Source organism: Glandiceps talaboti, chromosome 3 (genome assembly GCF_964340395.1).
Source record: "Glandiceps talaboti chromosome 3, keGlaTala1.1, whole genome shotgun sequence".
NCBI classification, from domain to species: domain Eukaryota; kingdom Metazoa; phylum Hemichordata; class Enteropneusta; family Spengelidae; genus Glandiceps; species Glandiceps talaboti.
In genome coordinates this window covers 10162183-10188110 of record NC_135551.1, presented here as the reverse complement: position 1 = coordinate 10188110, position 25928 = coordinate 10162183, and the positions used below count along the sequence as shown (strand labels likewise).

At 36.2% G+C, this 25928-nt stretch overlaps 1 protein-coding gene and 1 long non-coding RNA gene across 2 annotated transcripts in view; one reads left to right on the top strand and one right to left on the bottom strand.

Annotated features, from left to right (window-relative positions):
• Positions 1-25928, top strand: part of LOC144432643 (17S U2 SnRNP complex component HTATSF1-like) — a 45386-nt gene that overhangs the window by 14701 nt on the left and 4757 nt on the right. Inside the window, exon 6 of the mRNA XM_078120907.1 lies at positions 23104-23193. Within this exon, the coding sequence (XP_077977033.1) occupies positions 23104-23193 (90 nt within the window). The remainder of the gene's footprint in view (positions 1-23103; positions 23194-25928) is intronic.
• The window catches only part of LOC144432644 (uncharacterized), a 73892-nt gene continuing 52026 nt past the window's right edge, over positions 4063-25928 (bottom strand). The window contains exons 2-3 of the long non-coding RNA XR_013480736.1: positions 6824-7014; positions 4063-4167 (exon numbers count right to left, since the gene is read on the bottom strand). This is a non-coding gene — a long non-coding RNA (uncharacterized LOC144432644). The remainder of the gene's footprint in view (positions 4168-6823; positions 7015-25928) is intronic.

The window sequence follows — 25928 nt, the reverse complement described above, 5'->3', positions numbered from 1 at the left end:
AAGCTTCAAAATTATGACAAGGAAATGTATAAATTATGAAGGCTACCAATCAAGACACAGTGGAGGATTGAAGGAGGTACCCCGGTAGTCCAAGGGGTCATGATTCCCGCACAAAACCAATTGACACTGTGGAAGAGTGATGGGAAAAAAAACTGTTAAGCAATAAACAAACTATTGAATAAACTATCAAGCTGATAAACACAAAGACAACCTAGGAGATGTTTGTGTCAAAATGTCCTTGATGTCTCCAGTTCTCAAACTTGACAACTTGCCAATGACCACAAAAAATGATGAGTCACTAACTTGCCAGAAGCCAAACTTGTGAAAAAAAATTTCTTAGCTTTCATATCAGAGATCGTGTACATTTGTACTAAAATAGACTTTTACAGTATATCATGTATCTGTCTACATATTATATGGATGTCACTTGGTTCTTTAGATTGAAAATTGGGAAAATGTACAGGAGTTTGTCGGTCTTTTTACCAGAGTTCCCAGGTCGTTTTACACACTACAGGGGTTTCCCCCATCATTTTTTTTTGCCAAGGGTGGTAAGTTAACAAATGTAGGTAAAATCAAGCCAAGTTTCCCAGTCTTTTTACCAGGGTAAACCCCATCTGATTCAGTGTTTTTGCTAAGGTTGGTTAAAGCAGGTAAAATCTACCTGTGAGTTCCCAAGTGTTTTACCAAGGTTCCCCAATGGAGAATTACACAAATGTGTGCTATGTACAACGTATGCAAATCTATGCAAGGTTTTTTTTTTACAGATTTTCCCTCTTGCTACAGAGATAGTCCCTAACCTTAAAACAATGATATGAACTCATCGAAATAAATAATGCAAAGATTGTTAGGAATGGAACAATAATAGCCATCCAAGAATGAATGTTCATGCGTGGACTCTGGGTTTACAGTTACAAAATTTAATGAAAATTTCTACTTTAATATATAGAATCGTAATCTTGTCAAAGCGAATACCAAATGTTTCACTGACATCTCATCAGCATTATCAGGTGTGTGCATTATAACAGCCCAATGTAGGTAACCCCTGATGATGCTTATGAGGTGAAACGGCAGCAAAACTTTGGAATTGCTTCCAGGAAGTTGTTTGGTTTGGAAAGTAGAAATGTTCATTTGTTAGACTAGAGACCAGTAGTCGAAGTATAGATAGTCTAGTTTCTATACCTGTTGACGTTCTCTATGATCACTAATATCATCTCCACTTTGGGATGTGATAATGTTATCACATCAACGTTGTTGTTGTTGTTGTTGTTGGGGGGGGGGGGGGGGGTAAGCACAGATTCTTGTGCAAGTGCAAGCATAAGAACTTTGACTATATGGTGGAGATGATCATAGTGATTGTAACACGTATTGGAAACTATACTTTAATGTAGATATCAATACTCAAACTGAATTATTTTATAATTTGCGTATATGAAAACATTGTTTTCTTGAATTATTGTACGATGATGTATTTGACAAATGATAACTATTTGATGCTTTTAATATTTTGTAGTAACTTTTGGTAACTTTTTAATTGTATCACATCAGTAGCTACATTTAGTATATCAGAATGGTCATTGTACACAAATTAGTATATTCAAAATTAGTTTTAAAAATATCTGCCAAGCAACCATGAAATACCACATTTTTGAGAAAAAACGAGTTTTTATTTGTAATGTTTAAATATCCACGATTGCAATTGCAAACTATTTTAAGTTTGTTTTGGCTGGCATCCCAGCATAGCAATATCAATTAGGTAAGAGTTGTCCATCGACACCCCAAACCAAGGTCATGTCCACATCGTCCACCACCACCACCATCATCACCATCACCACACCCACTCTCTGCTGTAGCCAAGGTACAACTGTTTTTAGTCTTGTCTGCGGTCAAAAGAAACATTCCTGAGGAAACCCTACACCCTGCTAAAAATGTGGAAAACAATTAACTTTTAATATTGCTTGCACTTGTTTAATAGGATAACAAGCTGTGTGAATGGGACTAAAAAGTTGTCTAGTAATGACGAAACCTTAACTTGTCTGTCCACTTAAAGAGTTACAGTTGTACAAACCTGGTCTAAATTAAAACCAATCACTTGGTGCAAATACACTACGTGTAAGGTTTCTATATAGTCTTCCATGTGCCGGACAACAACCAGTGATTGATGATTGAAATGATGGACTGTTTTCAGGGTCTTTTCCTACAGGGATGTTATTACTTTCTTCCTTGGCAAGTTATTAGCGGGAAATGTGTTCCCATCAGGAAAGGGGCAAGAGGTGAAATTGTCAATTTTGGAAAAAATGGCAGAGTTGTACTGTAGGAAGGTGTTTGTCACATCAATGTAAGATTGCTACTAAATGCGTGTAACTTTTCAATAAGTTGTAATGACACGTTGATGTAAAATTTTGACATGTTGATTTGCACATGGAAAATAAATAAGAAATTATCTTTTCATCTGGTAATGAAGGACTGAAACAGTTTGAAATGAAATCTAGGTCTGCAAGAGACGACATCTACAGAACCCACCCCCACCCCCACCCCAAACATACATACATACATACATACACACATTCCTTCTAGGACTGATCCTATTGGTTACCAACCAGGATTCTAATGTTACTTCAGACTTGGTAGTCATTCTATTTTAACTAAGCAAGCACTGAAACAGGTAAAGTTTTCCATTAACTTCCATTGGTAACCGGCAACCACACTATAAATTTGATAGTCTAGATATAATGTTCAGTGCATTTGCCCTGGACTTATCATTACTTTTGAGTCTGCCATCTTTTATCTACACAAGTTATACACAACCTGTTGAAGATGTTCGGTCATATGCTATCTACACTGTTGAGTCATCCATCTATCCATTGCATATCTATCCATCCATCCATCCGTCCATCCATCCATTCATCCATCCATCCATCTATCCATCCATCCATACATACATACATACATACATACATACATACATACATACATACACACATACATACATACATACATACACACATACACACACACACACACACACACACACACACACACACACTATACATCTATCCATATACTCATTGAACTCAAGGCCAATTTCAGCACAGATTTATTAGATGCAAGAAATATCTACCCATCTCCTCCCACCCCTAACCTGATTATCAATCATGAGTAGACTGTTGACAGTCGCTCGCACCTTTTTTGCTACGTTTTATCTAAAACTAAAGTCATCGCTGTGCTCCGAACCAGCTCAGTACTACTATAATTGCATACACTTAGCAAGGGCTGACTCGATTATAGTAGTACAATGTATTGCGCCGGATCGGAGCGCGGCAATGACTTTAGTTTTAGATAAAACGTAGCAAAAAAGGTGCGAGCAACTGTCAACAGTCTACCTAATGATGTACAACTTTAAGTAGTCATGTACATGTGGTATATGGAATACAACACATGTGAGGTGTGCCTTAATTAATTAAGTAATGCCAGTTTACCTTATCCCCCCCCCCCCCCATACACACACAATGCCCAACACTGATACTATCCCACCCTCCATTTCAACCCTCTGAGGTACAACTTTTAAAGTGTATTATGGAATACATACAAACCCACACGAGTTGTCGGTAAGGTCAGTTTACCCTGAGGTTTAAGTCAAGAAACCTCCTCTCATCTGCAGCTAACCCCCCCCCCCCCCATACACACTACCCCTCTCGCAACCCCTCTGATGTACAACTTATAGGGTTGGCATGGAATACAACATACATCATGTACATGTGAGATGTACCTTAATTAAGGCCAGCCAGTTTAAACTGAGGTCTAGATCTGTCTAAAGCAATAGACCCCCTTCTGATAATGGAATGTACACATAAACTTATAAATGTCGATTGCTACTGTCTAGTCAAGGTTGTCCATTTCTCATAGCCTGTCCATTTTTCAGGTTGTCCATTTCAGGTTGTCCATTTCACATTAGGTTCTCCATTTCTCATAGCCTGTCCATTTTTCAGGTTGTCCATTTCACATTAGGTTGTCCATTTCTCATAGCCTGTCCGCTTTCAGGTTGTCCATTTTCAGGTTGTCCATTTTTCAGGTTGTCCATTTCTCATAGCCTGTCTGTTTTCAGGTTGTCCATTTCAGGTTGTTCATTTCAGGTAGTCCATTTCTTATAGGTAGTCCAGCAATGTAATCCTGAGAAATTAAGGAAAACAGTTGAAAAAGTAACTGAAAGAGTTCTTCACTAGAAATCAATTTTATGTAGGAATTCAGAAATTGAAAAGATCAAAAATTAATGAAAGTGCATTAAAGTGTGAACCACAACCATGAAAAAATTACTGTGTTCCAATGTATGATACTTGAATGATATGTAAGTATGATATAGAATAATAATAATATAAATTTACTAACAACTACAGATGCAATCACAAATGGGCTGGTGCGCTTCACAGCTCCTTAAAGTAAACCGGTAACATATCATAGAAAACCTTATACCTTAATTAAGCACTGAATTTTGAATTCCGTTCGTTATGGATCCATTGATAACATTTTAATACATGTTTTAATGCAAAGACATGGGATCCAAATATAGGTGGTTTTTTTTTTAAATCTGTATCTGTATCTGAATCTGTATCTGTATCTGTATCTGTATCTGTATCTGTATATCTGTATCTGTATCTGTAGAGTACTGTGTAATATAATATTTTTTTCACAATTCGGTAGTTTCATCAAATTGATCTCCTTCTCTTGAGCATGTAATTTACAGAATACATTGTACATGTATGTTAAACTGTGCTATGAATGTCATTCATCAGCTCACTTTCAGCCCGTAGACATTTTTCAAATGAGCCAAAAATCTATTTAATGTTAGTCTTGAGACTCGGAACATTGACTCTACAAATCCGACAGTGATTGAACTGAGCAGTAACAGCAGAGAGAGAGAGTGTTGTGAATGAAGTTACTTTTCAAATACTATACTACTGAGTCGAGTAATTGCTTCTCCAAATATTCCCACCGTGTCAGACTTCGTTTTTTAATAAGCAAACATGCAACTAATGTGGGAGAGCAATAAGTAGTGGCATTTTGGCCTCGGTTGTACAACGTAAGTGGCTTTAATGGCCCAGAATCACATCCAATATAGATGGGAATGCACAAATATGCATTTAATTCTTATACGCGAAAAGTATACAACTCAGCCAATTTACAGTCATTAGAAGACATTCTTTGCCATCAATTGAATTAAGTGACTTGTAAAGTGTTCATCAAGTTCCAGTGTTTTTCATTATTTTGTTGTGACTCTTGTTATATACATCTGAACTTCACAGATGGTGCTAGTAAAACTCATCCGTATGCCTGGGAAATTCAGCATTTAGAGTTGTTTATTTTGCTGTATACACCTCATAAGTAAAAGTATTTATAACTTTTGCTGTTAATTCATTAATAAGGAATCTAACCTGTTCTCAGTTAAGATCAAGGGGAAAAAACAAGGGTTACCGTGGAATTTTTGGAGCAGAGGTGAAAATGATCTTAAACTTAACCCATTTCAGAATCCACAATGGCCACCAAATATTGTGTTTACTCTATGGGAAAACAAAAGATTCTTGATTTGAATGAAAACAAGATAGTGAACCCCCAAATTTATCATCTCAAAAGGACCAAGAGCAAGCTTTTATATGAGATTTGAGTGTTATTGTTTTACAGGAAATTGGCTAACAAGGCTCTCTAGGAATGATTGCAAAAGCAAAATGTCAGACAAGCTCAATATTTGAATGAACTTGGCTCAATAACGAAACCCTCTCTCCCTAAACAAAAGTGCAATATCGACACGTTTTTATATTATGTAAACCATGGTGATAATTGTAGCGGTCACACCACTACGATCGATGCAATGTAAAATCATGATGGTGTATACATTAAAATACAATGTACTACTGGAAACCCAACTCTGTATTTAGAAGTAAATTTTAATGAACTTATCATCATATCAATAATAAATACAGAACCTGTTTTTTAAGGCATGAAAGTTTTTAAAATTTGGTTAGAAGTGCAAAAATGGAGTTCAGCAATCGCATTGGCGACAGAAACCCCCCCCCCCCCCCAACAAAGTTTGAGCTTGTATGACATTGTGCGATCATCCATATCGTTAGAATTACAATAAAGATTGTATAGTGCAGATATACCATAGTGGTGCTGAAAGTTAGTATATCTTGGTTTATAGTGGCAGCTGATATTACACTATAGAAAGATTTCAACCAATGACAGACCAGGATATAGAAACAAAGTAATGATTTAAACTAATATATATAAATTGGTTTACAGTTATAGACAAAGTGGTAGACAGTTATAGACAAAGTGTAGACAGTTACAGTTAACATGTAGACATATGCAAACTAATACAGTTATAGATATGCAAACTAATGGTAGATAGTTATAGACCTATGTAAACTAATGATAGAGTTATAATAGTAGACAGTTATAGACCAAGTTTGAAGCAGTTAAAACATGCAAACTTATCATAGATGGCTATAGACAAAGTGATAGACAGTTATACATATAAACTAATAGACAGTTATATATATGTGCAAGCTAATTGTAGACAGTTATAGACATGCAAACTAACGTTAGACCGTTATAGACATGCTAATAGTAGACAGTTATAGACGTGCAAATGAATGATAGACAGTTATAGACATGCAAATGAATGATAGACAGTTATAGATATTTGCAAACTAAGACATTGATGAAGTGATTTCCTGTGTTTACACATTTATTTCCAATCACTTCCTGTATGTACAACAACACACTTTTTTCACGTTTTAGAAGTGGTTTTTAATATATTAAAGGTACAAACCCCAATTGACTTGGTCTCTGTTGGTTCATATTGTTCTTTCATGTTCAAAAACATGGTAAAGTTGTTCCAAAGTCCAGAATTTAATCCCCATTTCACATCCATATGGTCACTTATAACAATTACTCATACCCTGTATACAACACCATACTTGTAAGGATCTACAACAATGTACAACAGCCAGGTGTAGTAAACTGTTTGGAAAAAAAAAAAAAGGAAATATATTATGTAAACATTGCCTCTAGAGGGCACTTGTCAACTGCCCCTTATCTATCAATCCAAACAATCCAGGAGCCTTGATTTTGATCAGTATCATACCTTTGTTAAGATACAATGTATATTGAGAATTATAGTTTGATTCATGTCAGGTACCTATCATATCATATCATTTCAAACATAAATACATGAAATTATAAAAAAAAAAAGTGTCTGTAAATATTGGCCCAGTGATAAAACCTGCAGTGTGTGGGTATACCCAATATTTAAGGCTATCATATAAACAATGTATTATATCTCTGTCTAGAGAGCTTCATATCTGTTAAAGCCTACCCCTATCAAGTGTGGTGAGTGCATGTGAGAGGTGCCAACAGAAAAAAGGCTTTATATAAACAAAAGTGTTGACTACATTGAGAAGTGCAAGTGGTAGGGTAGCTCAATTACATTGTTTTTATATGTACTGTTGTTCTCTTTGACAAGTTGGTTGTGACATGTGACAGCTGGTACCTGGCTGCTATGTAGTGTTGTCTTCTTATTACAGGAATGTGTGGCTATGTAGACTAGATGTAATACAGTGTATCTATACACTAATAATACAGTACAGCATATTGATGACTTTCTCTGACTGGACAAGCCGGTCATTGGGCTAGCAATGGACCAGCCCACTACTCTACTATCCCCAGGCTGATACTAACACTTTTGCAGGATGTTCTAGTAGCTGATAGGGTTAATGCCTGCATTAGCCCAGAGTTAACATCATGTTAGCTCAGTGTTAACATTGAGCTGCCGGTTGGCACTATAACTCGATCGATCTCCAGTATGTGTTAGCAACTGAAAGGGTTAATACCTGCATTACCATTAGCAAATGTTAATTCCAGGCTAGCTCAGTGCTAATGTTGGGGCTGATGGCTGGCAGTCACACCTCACCAGTATGTGTTAGCAACTGGAAGGGGTAATGCCCGTAACAGCCCTATGTTAACACCAGGCTAGCTCAGCGTTACATGTACTGGCTGGCACTAGTACCTGACCAGTATCTGTATGTGTTAGCAACTGGAAGGCTTAATGCCTGTAACAGCCCTATCTTAACACCGGGCTAGCTCAGTGTTACATGTACTGGCTGGCACTAACACCTGACCAGTATCAAAACAGTGTACATGTAGTCACAAAAATGTATTTTCCATCCTTGGTCCATACAATATTGATAGATTAAGGACAATACTGCAGACATGCTGACTCTTTACAAATGAAAACAACATACATGTACAGTACATTTAGTAATTGTGATACATTGTTACTACCCAGCCCCTTGTACATGTAGTAGTGTTTGTAACATTGTAACATTGTGATACATTGTTACTACCCAGCCCCTTGTACATATAGTAGACTACATAAATTGTAACATTGTGATACATTGTTACTACCCAGCCCCTTGTACATGTAGTAGAGTTTGTAACATTGTAACATTGTGATACATTGTTACTACCCAGCCCCTTGTACATGTAGTAGTGTTTGTAACATTGTGATACATTGTTACTACCCAGCCCCTTGTACATATAGTAGACTACATAAAGTGTAACATTGTGATACATTGTTACTACCCAGCCCCTTGTACATGTAGTAGTGTTTGTAACATTGTAACATTGTGATACATTGTTACTACCCAGCCCCTTGTACATATAGTAGTGTTTGTAACATTGTAACATTGTGATACATTGTTACTACCCAGCCCCTTGTACATATAGTAGACTACATAAATTGTAACATTGTGATACATTGTTACTACCCAGCCCCTTGTACATGTAGTAGTGTTTGTAACATTGTGATACATTGTTACTACCCAGCCCCTTGTACATATAGTAGACTACATAAAGTGTAACATTGTGATACATTGTTACTACCCAGCCCCTTGTACATGTAGTAGAGTATGTAAATTGCAACATTGTGATACATTGTTACTACCCAGCCCCTAAGTTGTACATATAGTAGACTCCATGAAGTGTAACATTGTTTACATTGTCCCAGACTTCAGAGACCGCACCAAGTAACAATGTTACAATTAGTTGTATTTTGTTTTCATTTGTATAGAGTCGGCAGGTCTGACATGTCATCTTTATCTACATTGTATCAATATTATATAAATCAAGATAAAAATACATAATAAAGTTAGCTGAAAGTGGCTGTCTTTTTTTTTTTCTTTTTTTTTTTTTGCAAAACTAGTTCAAGGTAAATGGTGCCATGGGTTCATCGGAAAAGATAGACAAAATGTCAAAAAATTGATTTGATTTCCATTTGAAGGTTAATAAATGGATATTATTTACATGTATGTCTTACAAGTGAATTGTCAGAAGAATGATTGATTAAAGGAACTGATGCTTGGCAATAACTCGTAACATTTGGAAGGCTTTTTTTTTACACTTGTATAGTTTCCCCTTCATTCCATAAATCATACTAAATATGTCATGTTCCAATGTTTCGTAGCTCCGCAAATATGGTACAATTTATGGAAGGTCACAAAATTTGACCCTGATTGGCACATTTTAGTAGTGGAATCAGTCGCCAAGACTACACAAACACCCACAACTCAGTATGAACCAAATAACTGTGAGAATATATCAATCGAATTTTAGCCCATCACTCAGATCTCTGTGGTCATCCCCTGAACGAATTTTGAAAATCCAGTGTGCACTCAAAGAGTAGCCATGATGTCTATGAATTGCCACGACATTTAAAACCTGTCAAAATCTTCAGTACTGAAAACTTACTGTCAAAATCTCGTAGAAACATGAAACTTGGTGATTTTAATGTTTATTTATAGACATATTTTTATTTCACTCTTATGAATCAAATTTTTGTGATGACATAGTGGAGAAAGGTACTTTTTTCAGCAATTTTTTTTTTCATTTGAATAATTTTATTTTGAAAAGAAATATTTTCCCATTACATTGCAACAACAATATATACAGATGGAATACATGTACATGTAAATGAAACACAACAACACAAACACATGATGTGAAGGGATAACTTGAATAAAGAAATTCTTCAGCTTATAAATCGTACTCATACAAACAGAATGGAATCTTGCAAACTTGCAACTCCCTAAGAGTAAGAGTTCAAGAGATGTGAAACTCCTAACTTTGTTTATTTCCCAGAATGCATCACCCCAAATGTACAGCAAGCCTCTAGCTTGAAAGCCAGGTTTACCAATTAGTATAACTCTGTTCTAGAGAAGTTATGCAATGCAAGGTTGATGAAACGAACAACACTGGCGCCAATAATCAAGTACATCAGTTGTATTCAGAATCACTGTGTAAGTAAGGCCAATGTCCGTCACATTATTAGGAATAGGATTATCTTTCTGGCAATTAAAGCAGTATCTTGTCTGGCAAAGTTGTAGACAAATTTAGTCCTCATCAAAAGAGTTGTCTTGTCTAATTGATATGGTACCACTGATAAAGATAGCACTACTTTGAGAACCTGGGATTGAAACTTGGGCCTGTAACACAAAATGGCCTCTACGTGTATGTAATAACGGGTTCACCAGTAGTGAAGTCTACATCAGTGTTACCAAAACTGACCCCTGTACTGTTAACATGTTCACCAGTTGTGAAGTCTACAATGTATGTCAGTGTTACCAAAACTGACCCCTAGCTGTAGTGTTGGGAAGTTCACCAGTACTGAAGTCTCTGTCAATGTTACCAAAACTGGTTAATTTACTGTTAAAAAGTTCACCAGTAGTGTACAATGTGTGTCGTTGATCTACTTACATATATAGCTAGGCATCATTTAGGATCTATCTGTCATCACCAACAACATAAGTAAAGATGTATTGGCTATGTGATGACAGAGTGATCATTCTAATGTTACATTTACTTCTAGTAGAATAACAGCCGGCTACTTGTACATCTCATCTGATGGAATAAACAGTTACTGAATTTCACAAGAAACTTTTCACTAAACAATTGATTTGTTGGACTCATGTGTGGATGAAGATGTGTATATTATCTGCATATAGTGGGATAATGAGGATTGATTGGTTGATGCAATGTTTAATGGAAACATTTGCATAGGATTTGCATACAGGCATCTATCGAATGAGATTGATTGGATGGTACAATTGCTAATTTAGAAGTATGCCTAAAATCTGCGATCATTCATCCAATGAGGTTGAATCTTTGGCACAATTGTTAATTTTGGATATTTGCATAACATTTGCAGTTGTTCATCCAATGAGATTGATAGATTGCTACAATTATCACAAGTTCAGGGATCACTCTGGGCCGCAATCACGCGCTATTTGCGCTGTAAAAACAAAAATATCGCGTCCAGAAAACTCAATTGGGACACAAAATCGCACCGTCGATACTAATAGCGCGTCACTGTGATAGATACGCGACATCATATCTAAGCTTTTGTTTACTACAAACGTACAAGGCGCATACTACGCATGTCTTTTGCTGCCCTCAGGCGGCAAGGTTTATCTGCATCATGCCCCTTTCAAACAGTGTCTATGATTGGTTGCCGACATGAAGGCAGGCGCTCATCGACAAATCAACGGAGTTGATACAGTAAATGTTCATTACTGATTAGTCACACGTACATGTGTACGTAATGGAGCTTTCAAAGACGTCGGGTGCCAGTACGAGTGCAATCTGATTAAAATCTGATATTAGATAGGCTGGTTTTCCTGTATTTACCTTTATTCCATCGTTATTGCGTCTTTTTCGTGAGTTTTTTTCCCCGGGGGAAAAAAAACTGGCATTCGCCCGGGGGAAAAAAACTCACGAAAAAGACGCAATAACGATGGAATAAAGGTAAATACAGGAAAACCAGCCTATCAAATATCAGATTGGTACGAGTGGGACCAAGAAACGCAAATGCTCTATCTTGGACTATTGTACAAAAGTTACTCCTTCGCTGGGAACTAATCTGGATTCGACTACATTCGCTAGTGAGGACGAAGAATGGGTATGTCCTGGTGTAGGTCGCAAGACAAACCGGAAATTTCAAAATAATTGGCTGGCTATGTATGGGTCGTTTTTGCGTCACGATAAGGACAAGGGAGAAATGATCTGCTACCTTCGCAGAAATCTACAGTTAAGGACAATGATGTACAATGCAAGACAAGTATAGGAGTTATAGACCGTTGACGTGGTATTTTCCTATGAAATAAATGTTTCATGAAGTTAATATGTTGATGTGTATGTACTGTGTTTATTTGTACAGTAGCAAATTCTAGTATGAAAGTTGATATGAAATCCATAGGCTTATGATCACAATTATATATATATATGTGTGTGTGTGTGTGTGTGTGTGTGTTACAGTGTATACCAGTATAATATACACATGACGCACATACAGTTGCCATATTTTTACTTCCGTCCCACACAGTTTTCAAATTGTCTCACTCATTTTCTCCAAATGGGACATTGGCTCATGCAGCTCTGGAGCCAGGGTGATCCCTGCAAGTTAATTTGGAAATTTGCATAAAACCTGCAGTTATTCATCCAATGAGGTTGATTGGTTGGTGCAATTGTTACAAAAATTTTGGAGATTTACATAAAATCTGCCTTCAGTCATCTATCTTGATCCATTTTAAACATTCGCATTGATGTAGATTTTGCCATTATAATAGTAGTCACAATATTGCCTACTCAGCGGCAAAGTTGAATCACAGTTTACTTTGATATGTCATCGAATTGGCATGCAATATTCCCTTTTGCAAATAAACCCTGTGTATTGTAGATCTCATCATGGCTATAGATGTACAAAGTGATGTATTAGACAACAAACCTCGGTATAGACTAGAAGATGCGCCAAAATTGAAATTGTTTAAGTTTGATTTATAAATGACCCACACAATTGCAACATATCGTTGATCTGACCCTACTAAATTCTACATACCGATACAAAGACACAGACCTACTTTGGTAAATGTTGCAGTAGTTTATCGTTAATACTTTTGATTGGAAGCACTGTAACAACTTTGATTTTCATTGAAATTCATCCCCGAGGCACACTTTCACTTTCACTCTATTGATTACAATAAAAGACACCCTCTCCTCTATAATTCAGGTACAGTGCAAAAAAAAATGTTGTACCACGCTTATAAATGTGTCGTACAACTTTAGGCAAATGAGGAAAAACGTCTATTTTCTATATATGTACAGCCCTGTTGCAAATTCCAAAAGTATACTTGTACAAAAATGTAACATTTGTTTACATGTATACAGATGCAAAGAGAAAAGGTGATACAAAGCAGATGTACAAACGCTGCTGTGCACAGAACCAATTGAAAACAAACCTCTTTGTATCTGGTATGATATTCAAAAAAAAGGTACTTACATTTGAACCGAGACAGTAAAATCACTCAGGTCAAAGGTCAACCAGTCATGGTTTGCCACTCTGACCCACATGTCAAAATTCATTGATCCCGTTCTGCTTGTACATGTGTACCCATGGAGTGATAACAGACACAAATACAAAAGGTAGCACCGAGAACAACCCAGCTTCCCCCCCCCCCCTGAGATGTGTGTTGTCCTGTCACATGTTTTGAGGCTATCGGATAACAAAGGTACGAAGTTATATTGGTGGAAACATACGTTGGTATTCAAGGCATGCTGATTGTAGCATTAAAGTCTATCAAGATATAACACTACTCTATTTTTACCAGTCGTTGTAAAATACTGTACAACCACTGTTTTGACAGTCTGATAACTTGACTTTTTTTGTGATGGTTGTGGTTTTCTCTGTTTTCTTTTGCCTCTATGATACATGTGAATTATATAAACATCATTATAATAACAACTCATTCTCTCAAACCCGAACTGATATATCTTCCGTCTTTACTCTGTGAAATATCAACCTCTCGATGGTGTGTCTCTGATGGTGCCATAAAAGAGGTGTTGTTGGTGATGATCTAACAACTTTGCAGCTAGGAAGCAACTTAATTTATTAGTAAATCAATTTTTTTAGAGAATATGATAAATAATATGAAATACAGAATATGAAATTGTTATATTTTTCTGTTTTTAATTTTTTTTTCTTTTTAAAGTGGCCATATGGATGAGGATTGGATGTTTAGTTTGGATTTTTAATTCATAAAACAATTTTATCATGGCTTCCTACTTGAAAAATCAATGTGAAACAACATTGACCAAGTTTGTGTTTGTAACTTAATACATTGCAAAAAAACTACAAAATGTGTAAAAAAAAGTTTGTTATAAGTTTGTTATAACAAAGATTTTACACATTTATTAATCTTTTGCAATTTATTGGACATACGTTGTTTCACATTAATTTTTCAAGTAGGAAGCCATGATCAAATTGTTTTATAAATTAAAAATCCAAAATAAATACCCAATCTTCATCCATATATGACCAGTGTTCATTTGCTATGGTTTGGTAACCATGGTAACAGAGGGGGCAAGTACAATATATAGTAAATCTTGCGTATCTATACCTTGTACTGTATTAAATTTGGGTTGGATATGCCAGTATTAAATGCTTAAAGCATGGGAGCTGATAGAGTGATTGTACTAGCTACATATCGCTCTGAACAAAAATGATTAAAGGCTGAGTCAGAAAATGAGTTTATGGACTACATCATAACTGCATGTTTAGTTACAATGTTATCCACATACCACATGTCAGTGTAAAAATCTTATTGTCTGGAGATTACTACTATACTGTTATGTTTCTACCAACCATATGGTACAATTAGGTATTGATTCAGAAATCTATGAAAGTTACCAGATTCCCCACCCTCTAGCAGCTGTTATCGAGGTCCCAAAATCGTACCAAAAACACTGACTTGAAGAACAATGTCATGTATACTGTTTAGCCCAGAGACTTGGACATCTTTGACTTGATCAAGTTGATGTATTTGTACTGATGAATGACATTTTTCAAGCCAGATAGCCAAGTCTCTCGACTATACATGTATGCGATCCCAAAATTTGAACTTAACATTAATATAAGGCCAAAGAAAAAAAATTGTGTGGTTTCGGTTACACTCAATTTTAGAATAGGTGGTTGATAGGTTTTTTTTTTATTATATTTGTTTTTATCTGGACGTGAGTCTAGTACAGGTAGGTATGTTTTCCTTTGTTTTCCATATGGTCTCTGTGTTTTTGGTTTCTTCCCATCAGGTGTATAGCCAAAGATTGGAAGAACAGTTTTATATTGTCTTTTTAAGTCGATGTCAGTTTCCACATCCACTATTTCTCATTGGACTTGACAATTTTCACAATTTTATCTCTCTTTTTTTCTCAAATAAGTAAAAAAATAGTTTCGGGTCGGCAGTGAAAAACTAGGTGGGGTCGGGTAACCGGAACCAAACAATTATTTCATTTTAGGCCTAAACTACTTGGTATATGTGGTGAACCCAGTGAAAATAGCAAATGACAACCGTTTAATGTTTATTAATAACATAGACTGCATTGACTTGAACTCCATTTTTTCAGTACTAGCATGAACTAGCTATAATATGGTGACCCAAGTTGAAAATGGCAAAACGACAACTTAAGGTTATAGTTACAGTCTGCAGCTACATCTGAGCTGTATATTCCAATGGTAACATGAACCACATATCAATGTGGTGAACCCAGTGGAAAATAGAAAAACAACAACAGTTTTAATGTTTATAGTCTAGACTGGGGTCTGACCACAAAACTTGTGATGGACACACGTCCATTTTTAGAGAATTAAGAGTCTGGAGAAATTCCTGTTTGATTGTTTTATTTGATCCCCTTCTATAGAGATTTAATAATCTGACAAAGATGTGTGGAATGTGTTGTACCTGTGATGAGAAATAAACCAACGTGACTAATCCATACTGGAGCAGACTTAAATGCTAGACCGAAAACCTTTCATTGCCACCTGGCCAACAAATATCACTTTTTGGGAAAATTCGCGTAAATTTTGTCATTTTTCTGCAGAACTTTTGACTGAATTTCATTTTAAAATGTGTTTTCATTTATTTTGCTCTAAAATTGGGAAGAAAATTAGAAAAAATTACAAAAAAACCTAAAATTTGTGTCTGTAATATTTTGGCGGGAAATCTTTTCCTTTCTGAAGGCATTTACAAACACTATAATGTGTAACCATAAAAAATAGTGCAGCTTTCCATAGGAAACTTAATGTTTTCTTTTCACAGTAATTTCTCCTTTTCCACTGTTTTCACAGCATGTTTGTTTTTGTGTGAAAGCACTTTTATGAAAGCTAAAGTCAGTTTTTCTCTGTTTAGGGCAAACTTTTATGAAAGGTAAGAACAGCTTTTTTGTTGAAGTTGGAAATACTAGAAGTACAGATAACATCATTAAGCCAAATAAGTAGTACGCTGTTAAGAGCACGTCTGCTAGTTCAATTCCCTCTCTAAACATCACTCAAATGCCACAAAAAGGATGTGTGCCACTTCAGAGGCAATTTGTATTAGGAAGGAGCCCGTCAGTCCATTTGCAGTTAAACTGTTGCCCTTTATACTATACTATACATAACCAAAGCCTAGAGTACTGACAATGGCTTGTAGTCAAGAAGTATGTCAAGGGTCTTGTTGAAATCAAGTGTTGCCTGTTAATTACCTTGTGCTCAGTTTTATAACTTATAACCACCTGTAGTGGCTCGGATTTCCCAAGTTTTTTTGATGATGATGGGAATCAAAGCTGCTTCTTGTGTATTTTTACTCATACAATTATTTCCTTATGTACAATGTACCTTAGTCTAGTTGCTATACATTGAGCACCCCACCCCCACCCCCGAAATAACATTTCTAAATCTTTACTCTTACATTATTCAAAAACTCAAACCCATTGAATTTCTCAATTTCAGTTATAAAAACCAATGAAAAAATATCGCCAGATTTGTGTAAATTTCATGATGATGGGAACCTAAGCTGGATAGTTTCTTTTGTCTCGTTTTTCACTTTCTTTATTTCTGTAACTATGTAGAATACATTTCAGAAAGTAGAAAGTTTTAAACTTTTACTTACTTTTAATTGAAGCAAACTATCAACAAATTCTCAAATCTCAGTTAAAATCAACAGAGGGGGGAAATCATCAGATTGCCGTATATTTCATGATGATTGGAAAGAGATTTATCCTCGACTCACATCAGGATTATGTTTACTTATCAAGAGTAGGTTGTGATTTAGAATAGCCTCTACAAATGTTGGTTCAAACCGTGGGTTCCTACACAAGAATATGGGTACCTATAAAAAGTATATTATGTAGACCTGGTGAGAAAAATTTGAACACTTGTTTTCCTTTAGAGTGGTGATAATTATTTCCATTTCTCATGCAGGAATTTTTTTTTTTTTAAATTTTTCAGTACTGGGGGTATGTTGACTAATTTAATGAAAAAATTTGATGTAATTTCTTTACTTGCATTGGAATATACATCATTTGATTGTCAGAATAGTACTAGTTTCCATGGAAACGTAATGTTCTTCCATTCAAAGGTCAACTGAAATGGTACAGAAATTAATATGTTGTGACTGATAATTAATGACCCATCCATTGAATTGTTTCTGTCTAAATTCTCATATTGATCAATTGAGATATATTGTGTTTATGGCTTTATACATGTTACCATGGCAACTGAATACCCAGATTTATATGTCGTCCTCAATGGAATTGTCATATTTATGGCTTTCCTCCTTGTCATGTTAACAGTTTGTTGGTTTCCAATGAAAGATACTCAAGATTATTAAAAAGGTTGATTGAATTCTAGCTTTGAATTCCTTGTCCGTCAGGATCAAAGAATTTGGATTTTTAAAACAAAAATGAATTTTGAACGTACTAGTAAATGTAATCCTCACACTTTGAAGTTTACATACATATATTACAACTGTAAATAAACTTAGATATTTTCACTACTACAAAATATTGTGATTTTACAGTCTTCAGCAAATTCTCAAAGACCAATTTTTCTCTAATTACCAGACTGGTACATTGTGTTCATGTGCAAGAAGATATTTTAGTCACTACTTTTTTGTGTGTTTTTTGTTTTCCAGCGAAATTAGCGGAAATAAGTCTTTGGCGAAAAATGTTTATGTTTGCAGTATATTTTACTACCAAACTAGAAAGAATATAGAGTTTCAAAGTTTCTCCATCTCACACAACATTTTTTCGTTATGAATTACATGTACACAATAAAAAACGGGCACCAACAGAGCAAACACACATGAAATATTGTGTACAAATAACAGCGACAGGCGTTATTGAGTCATGCTTTCACTCAGCAGGTGATGTTGAAAGTAATAGGGAATGGACAAGTAGAATTTCTTGTCTTTTCAATTTTAAAACCTTGACTCACTCATTCTAATATAAATAAAACTTTCCTGTACCTGCAGAAACTTTCAAAGTTATATGTGAACATATAAATGGAAGCATACGAATGATTACTCAGCTCAGATTTCCTGAGTTTACTTAAACTAGAAGTTGGGTTATGATACTGTAACTTGCTTGGTGGCACAAACTGGTCAAAAGTAAAGGACATCCTCAATAAAATTTACAAAAAAAATAGTCAGTTTGTGGACAACTACTTTCTGATTTGGACAAGTGTTTTTTAATTTCCAATGGACAAGAAAATTGTGTATCATTATTTCGAGCCCTGGTAAAGAGTAACATTGTTATGTTTTAGCTCATAAAATTCAGGTTAATTGACTTGAACTATTGTATGTAGTCACAATACATGTAAGGAATGTACCATGGCTCTTTTACCTTTGTATTGCAATTAGCTAAGTTTATTTTTTGCGATGCAATATTTGTACAGTGTGAGTGGAGTTTGTTTTCTGCTAAAATACACAGTTTGTAGTAGTTTAAAGTGGTTGAAATCGCCTCTGAGCTGTTATTTTGCAAGCAGCATGTCATCAGATGGTTGTCTTGACATAGCACTGTCTGTAGGAACATACATAGTAGAACAACTTTTTTTTTTTTTTGAGTATTTAGTCCGGGAGATCTCGGCACCAAGTCTAGCGGGTACATGTACAGTGATGTAGACTCTGATGCTGTGACAGAGATGGGCAGACCACCCAAGGGTGAGAGTCTCCTAACCTGAGAGTAACAAAAGGCAGTTGAAAACACACTACAGAATCATAGTGCTTGTTTACAAGGCAAAGTTAACTCCATGTTTGGCCCCAGTGCACCTGCACAATGGTCGGTATTCAAGTTATTTGTTGAGTCTAATTGTATCTCTTAATGGGCCATGGAGCCCTCCTTGCAAAGGTGTAGCTGCCCGTATTGTGTAGTCACAATGTGCCTTCACCACTATCAAGTTATCCCTATTGTTAAACGACCATTTGATGTTTTTACCTACATTGGACACGCTGTTGTTTGTCAGCCATACGAACATCACATCAGACGCTTGTCAAATAATCCATTGCCCGTCTAACAACAATACAAGCTCTTTGTTGGTGTGTTGTTCGACATATTTTGTGGTACTTACGCTGGTCTAAGTGTACACTCCCGCTTTGGCCACCTCTCAATAGACGTGATGGGGGTGTTTGTTCGGGCAGACCATTTCAATCCATTGAATAAAAGTTACAGCCGTTATATGCCTAGCATTGACTATCTGTTTTCATAGCTTGTTTAACTTTTTGTTCAGCTCTAAGCTGCCAATTTTAAAGCTGTTTACTAGAGCTGTTTACACAGCAATTGCTTAAGTCTCACTTTCAGCATAATGAATTGTAGAGTGTGTGTGTTTTTTAGGCCAAAATGCAAGTGGCAGGGTGCTGAGAAAAATGTAGACAGATCCGATGAGGAATTTTGACTCTTCAGGTTTTCTGCCAAATATATCGATGGGTCTGAATTAAGGGGTCCTGGCCTGTGGTTGTTCTCTATACAAATATTTGTTTTGATACACAAGCCACGGTATTCTGACACTTCACAAGTATTCAAAGCTTAGAAACTTATTTGATCAAATACAGCAAAAAAAAAAATTGTATTTTGCAACAAAATGATACACCATCAAATAAAATGACTTGACTGCCATCAGACTAACTTTCAATAAAAAAAAAATATATATGCACAATGTTATACAAGATTTTTATATTTTTTCATGGTTGGGTATTCCACGATGTTGCATGAAAGAAAGAAATTATCGCATTTTGTAACAGAATCGCACATCTTCATACGAGATATCGTAACGACCGTAAAAATAACTCGCAACATGTACAAAATATCATTTTTAAACACTTTCCTTCATACAAAAATTCAAATCTCATTCTCACATAGACAAATTTGCATAGACAAATTCTCTTCCACTTTTGATTGAGAAGCAGACCTTGTCTCAACCAAATCACTTTCTTGATGGTTTGATACTCTACAAAAGTTAGCATTCAAAAAAAATTTCAGCTCACACCATCAACTTTTAATATTTTCGAAAAAGCAACAATGTCTTTGGAGAGCACTTGACAAATATGATAGATGTTACAACTTGTGTCACAGAAAGTGAGGTGGCAATGACACATTCTTGTCATAGTTCTACCTAGTCTATATTGATTTGTTGACTCTTTGTCTCTCTATGCAGTTAGTAGTTTAACTCTGACGGTACCAGGGGATAGCATGACTTGTTTGTCTCTCTACACAGTAGTAGTTTAAACTCGGATGGTACCAGGGGACAGCGTGGCTTGGTATAAATACTCAATGAAGCAAGAGTTTACTCTTCTCCTAACAATGTTTTTGCCATAGACATATCAAACTCCTGTCTTGCTAAATGTTCAAAAGAAGTTTACCCAATCCAACTTTGATTTAGTTTGATATGATGTCACTCTCCCCTCCTAAGTTATCCCTTCTTCAACTCCTTTCAGCTCCATCCTGCCTCACAATTCCTCCGTCAACTCTGCACCCCTCTTTCGAAAAAACCTCTCCATGTCCTCCCTCAACTTCCCTCATAGCAACCCAACCCTTATCTAGCCCTGCCAACTCTCATCCCAGCCCTCCCCCCACCATGTACAAATGTAGCCCTAGCAACTCCCCTCATGGCAACCCAACCTTCGAGTACTCCTCTCAACTATCATCGTCCCAGCTCTCCCCATGTATAGCCCTCCCTCAACTCCCCTCATGGCAACCCAGTCATCATCTTTCCCTCTCATCTGTAATCACCCCAGCCCACCCTCAATTCCTCACATCCCCAGACATCCCCCTACCTTCTCCGCTCCCCTCAAACGCCATCTTTCTCTCTGTCTGCCCTCTCTGCACCACCTCTTGTCCCTAAATCTCCTCAACCCTATTCAAATCATTGAGAACCTTTCCAACAAAAATAACCATGCTGTTATTTTACTACCCTCAACCCCTCCCTCGCCCCTCCCCCCCCCCCCCCCCACCCTGCTTAACCTGAAATTATGTGCCAATGAGAAAATCACAGCTAGAAAGCCTAATATACACAATTTATTTAGACATTTGGAAATCAGTGATCATTTATTTTTATGTGAATCTTAAATACTAAGCATCATGTTCAAATATGTCAGTATGTAAGTTAAGTCATTTTGATTGAACCTAGAAGTGTATTTTAGCATTACAACATCACTTCGTTTATGGTTTAGTATCATTACATTTCTCCCCCCAAGCCATCCAACTTTCTCAAAATAGACCACTTCCTGTTACAACTTCCATTGAAACCCAACACAAAAGTATGCCCCCTCGACAAAAATTCACCTTTTAGTGTAAAGGAGGTCAAAGGTCGCACTATGGATAGAGTAGACAGGTCAGAGGTCATAGCATGGCTATTCAGAGGTCGAAGTGACAGGAGACTGTTAACTTTAGAGACACTACAAGTATATGCCATCAAGCTGCTTGTATCAATTTGTGTTTTGTCTGTTGGGTGAGTTTGTCTCCTGGAACAAATTTTATGCCCCAAGCACCTCGCTAATAATCCAGTACATTGTATGAAGAGGATTTCCTACGTTTGGGTTACACACTCCCACTTCTACAGATGTCAATCAGTTACTTGTTAAATTATGGAAAGAGGATTTTTTAATATATAAAACAATTTTATCATGGCTTCCTACTTGAGAAATCAATGTGAAAAAACATAGACCAAGTCTCTGTGTGTGTCTCAGTACATTGTAAAAAAGCTATAAAAAATGTGTGTAAAAAGTTTGTTATTGTACGTGCACATTTAGTAATCTTTAGCAATTTATTGAGTTACAAACAAGGACTTGGCATTATGTTGTTTCACATTGATTTTTCAAGTAGAAAGCCATGATGATAAAATTGTTTTATAAATTAAAAAATCCAAAATAAATACCCAATCCTCATCCATTATGGCCACTATAACATAAACTTTTAATTTTCCATAAAATTTCTAAAGTTTTTTTCAATTTCATTTAAAGAAGATGGGTACCACTCTCTTTTGATATGCCAATTATATGAAATTTACAACGTTTGCTATATTCCAGAACAATTTCATATTCTTCCAACCAAAGAAAATTGTATTTCTCATGTTTCTACCACAAACCCTCACCATATACATCATCTTGCAATTTTTATATTTAAGTCTTTTAAACCAAAAGAGAATTTTGTCCAGGTATGAACGAACCCAACACCTATAAATATTTTCATTTCTTTTATTACATTTATTTATTTATTGGACATATTAACTTTATGTCCAATACTGTCATGTAAAAAATATCACATTCTTTGAATGATGGATGGCCTGTGGTCCTCTACTGAAGTAAATCATAATTTAATATTCTAAATTAGGTACTCAAATAGTCATTATTGAATTATAGCAGTTATAACGATTGCAACGTGTTGGCATGTCTAGTTAATGTAGTGTTATCCGTACATCAAATCTCAAAGTCGCTCTTTTACCTGAGATGATTCTATATCCCCATCCCCCCCCTCCCAAATTATCAATGCTACATGTTTTGTCAAATTCCTGAAAACAAACAAAACTTTATGCTTTCTCTACAAAGTTTAACTGATTCAACTTTGTACAACTCTATACGAATGTTGGGTATATATATATTATATGAAAATATTGAATTTTGTTACATTTTGTGGTTTTATTGTCATCTTCCTGACACTTTGTGTAATTATGTGTACGATTATGTTTATATTTCACAGGAAGATCCCATGGCTATAAATGAAATCATAGATGATTTGAAAGCAGAATGTGGAAAATTTGGAGAAGTCAAAAAGGTCATGATATTTGATGTAAGTATGTCAGCGACCTCATATGACCCTTGAACTTTGACATTGTCCTTAGGTTATTGCAATTTCCGTGCACTGTTTAATCAAATTAAAGAAAAGGTGTCTAGTATAACATTAGTTCAGTTAGGTAAGATTGTAGGTGACTGGTTGGCTGTCATATCAATAAACTGTTCATGTTTTTGTTTTTTCATGTTTTGTTGCCATCTGTCCGCAAAAGCCACTGAAACGTTTATCTCATAGTTTAGTTGCTATCCATCTTCTCAAAAAAAATAAATAAAATGACCCATTGTCATTACTGATGTCAGCCTGTCCGCTCATAAACCAATCAAATTCACCCATTGCTATTACTAATGTCAGCCTGTCCCCATAAACCAATCAAATTCACCCATTGCTATTACTGATGTCAACCTGTCCTCATAAACCAATCAAATTCACCCATTGCCATTATTGATGTCAGCCTGTCCCCATAAACCAATCAAATTCACCCATTGCCATTATTGATGTCAACCTGTCCCCATAAACCAATCAAATTCACCCATTGCCATTACTGATGTCAACCTGTCCTCATAAACCAATCAAATTCACCCATTGCCATTATTGATGTCAGCCTGTCCCCATAAACCAATCAAATCCACCCATTGCCATTACTGATGTCAACCTGTCCTCATAAACCAATCAAATTCACCCATTGTCATTACTGATGTCAGCCTGTCTTCTCATAAACCAATCAAATTCACCCATTGTCATTACTAATGTCAGCCTGTCCTCTCATAAACCAATCAAATTCACCCATTGCTATTACTAATGTCAGCCTGTCCTCTCATAAACCAATCAAATTCACCCATTGCTATTACTAATGTCAGCCTGTCCTCTCATAAACCAATCAAATTCACCCATTGCTATTACTAATGTCAGCCTGTCCCCATAAACCAATCAAATTCACCCATTGCCATTACTGATGTCAACCTGTCCTCATAAACCAATCAAATTCACCCATTGTCATTACTGATGTCAGCCTGTCTTCTCATAAACCAATCAAATTCACCCATTGTCATTACTAATGTCAGCCTGTCCTCTCATAAACCAATCAAATTCACCCATTGTCATTACTAATGTCAGCCTGTCCTCTCATAAACCAATCAAATTCACCCATTGTCATTACTAATGTCAGCCTGTCCTCTCATAAACCAATCAAATTCACCCATTGCTATTACTAATGTCAGCCTGTCCTCTCATAAACCAATCAAATTCACCCATTGCTATTACTAATGTCAGCCTGTCCTCTCATAAACCAATCAAATTCACCCATTGCTATTACTAATGTCAGCCTGTCCTCTCATAAACCAATCAAATTCACCCATTGCTATTACTAATGTCAGCCTGTCCTCTCATAAACCAATCAAATTCACCCATTGCCATTACTAATGTCAGCCTGTCCTCTCATAAACCAATCAAATTCACCCATTGCTATTACTAATGTCAGCCTGTCCTCTCATAAACCAATCAAATTCACCCATTGCTATTACTAATGTCAGCCTGTCCTCTCATAAACCAATCAAATTCACCCATTGCTATTACTAATGTCAGCCTGTCCTCTCATAAACCAATCAAATTCACCCATTGTCATTACTAATGTCAGCCTGTCCTCTCATAAACCAATCAAATTCACCCATTGTCATTACTAATGTCAGCCTGTCCTCTCATAAACCAATCAAATTCACCCATTGCTATTACTAATGTCAGCCTGTCCTCTCATAAACCAATCAAATTCACCCATTGCCATTACTAATGTCAGCCTGTCCTCTCATAAACCAATCAAATTCACCCATTGTCATTACTAATGTCAGCCTGTCCTCTCATAAACCAATCAAATTCACCCATTGCTATTACTAATGTCAGCCTGTCCTCTCATAAACCAATCAAATTCACCCATTGCTATTACTAATGTCAGCCTGTCCTCTCATAAACCAATCAAATTCACCCATTGCTATTACTAATGTCAGCCTGTCCTCTCATAAACCAATCAAATTCACCCATTGTCATTACTAATGTCAGCCTGTCCTCTCATAAACCAATCAAATTCACCCATTGTCATTACTAATGTCAGCCTGTCCTCTCATAAACCAATCAAATTCACCCATTGTCATTACTAATGTCAGCCTGTCCTCTCATAAACCAATCAAATTCACCCATTGCTATTACTAATGTCAGCCTGTCCTCTCATAAACCAATCAAATTCACCCATTGTCATTACTAATGTCAGCCTGTCCTCTCATAAACCAATCAAATTCACCCATTGTCATTACTAATGTCAGCCTGTCCTCTCATAAACCAATCAAATTCACCCATTGTCATTACTAATGTCAGCCTGTCCTCTCATAAACCAATCAAATTCACCCATTGCTATTACTAATGTCAGCCTGTCCTCTCATAAACCAATCAAATTCACCCATTGTCATTACTAATGTCAGCCTGTCCTCTCATAAACCAATCAAATTCACCCATTGTCATTACTAATGTCAGCCTGTCCTCTCATAAACCAATCAAATTCACCCATTGCTATTACTAATGTCAGCCTGTCCTCTCATAAACCAATCAAATTCACCCATTGCTATTACTAATGTCAGCCTGTCCTCTCATAAACCAATCAAATTCACCCATTGCTATTACTAATGTCAGCCTGTCCTCTCATAAACCAATCAAATTCACCCATTGCTATTACTAATGTCAGCCTGTCC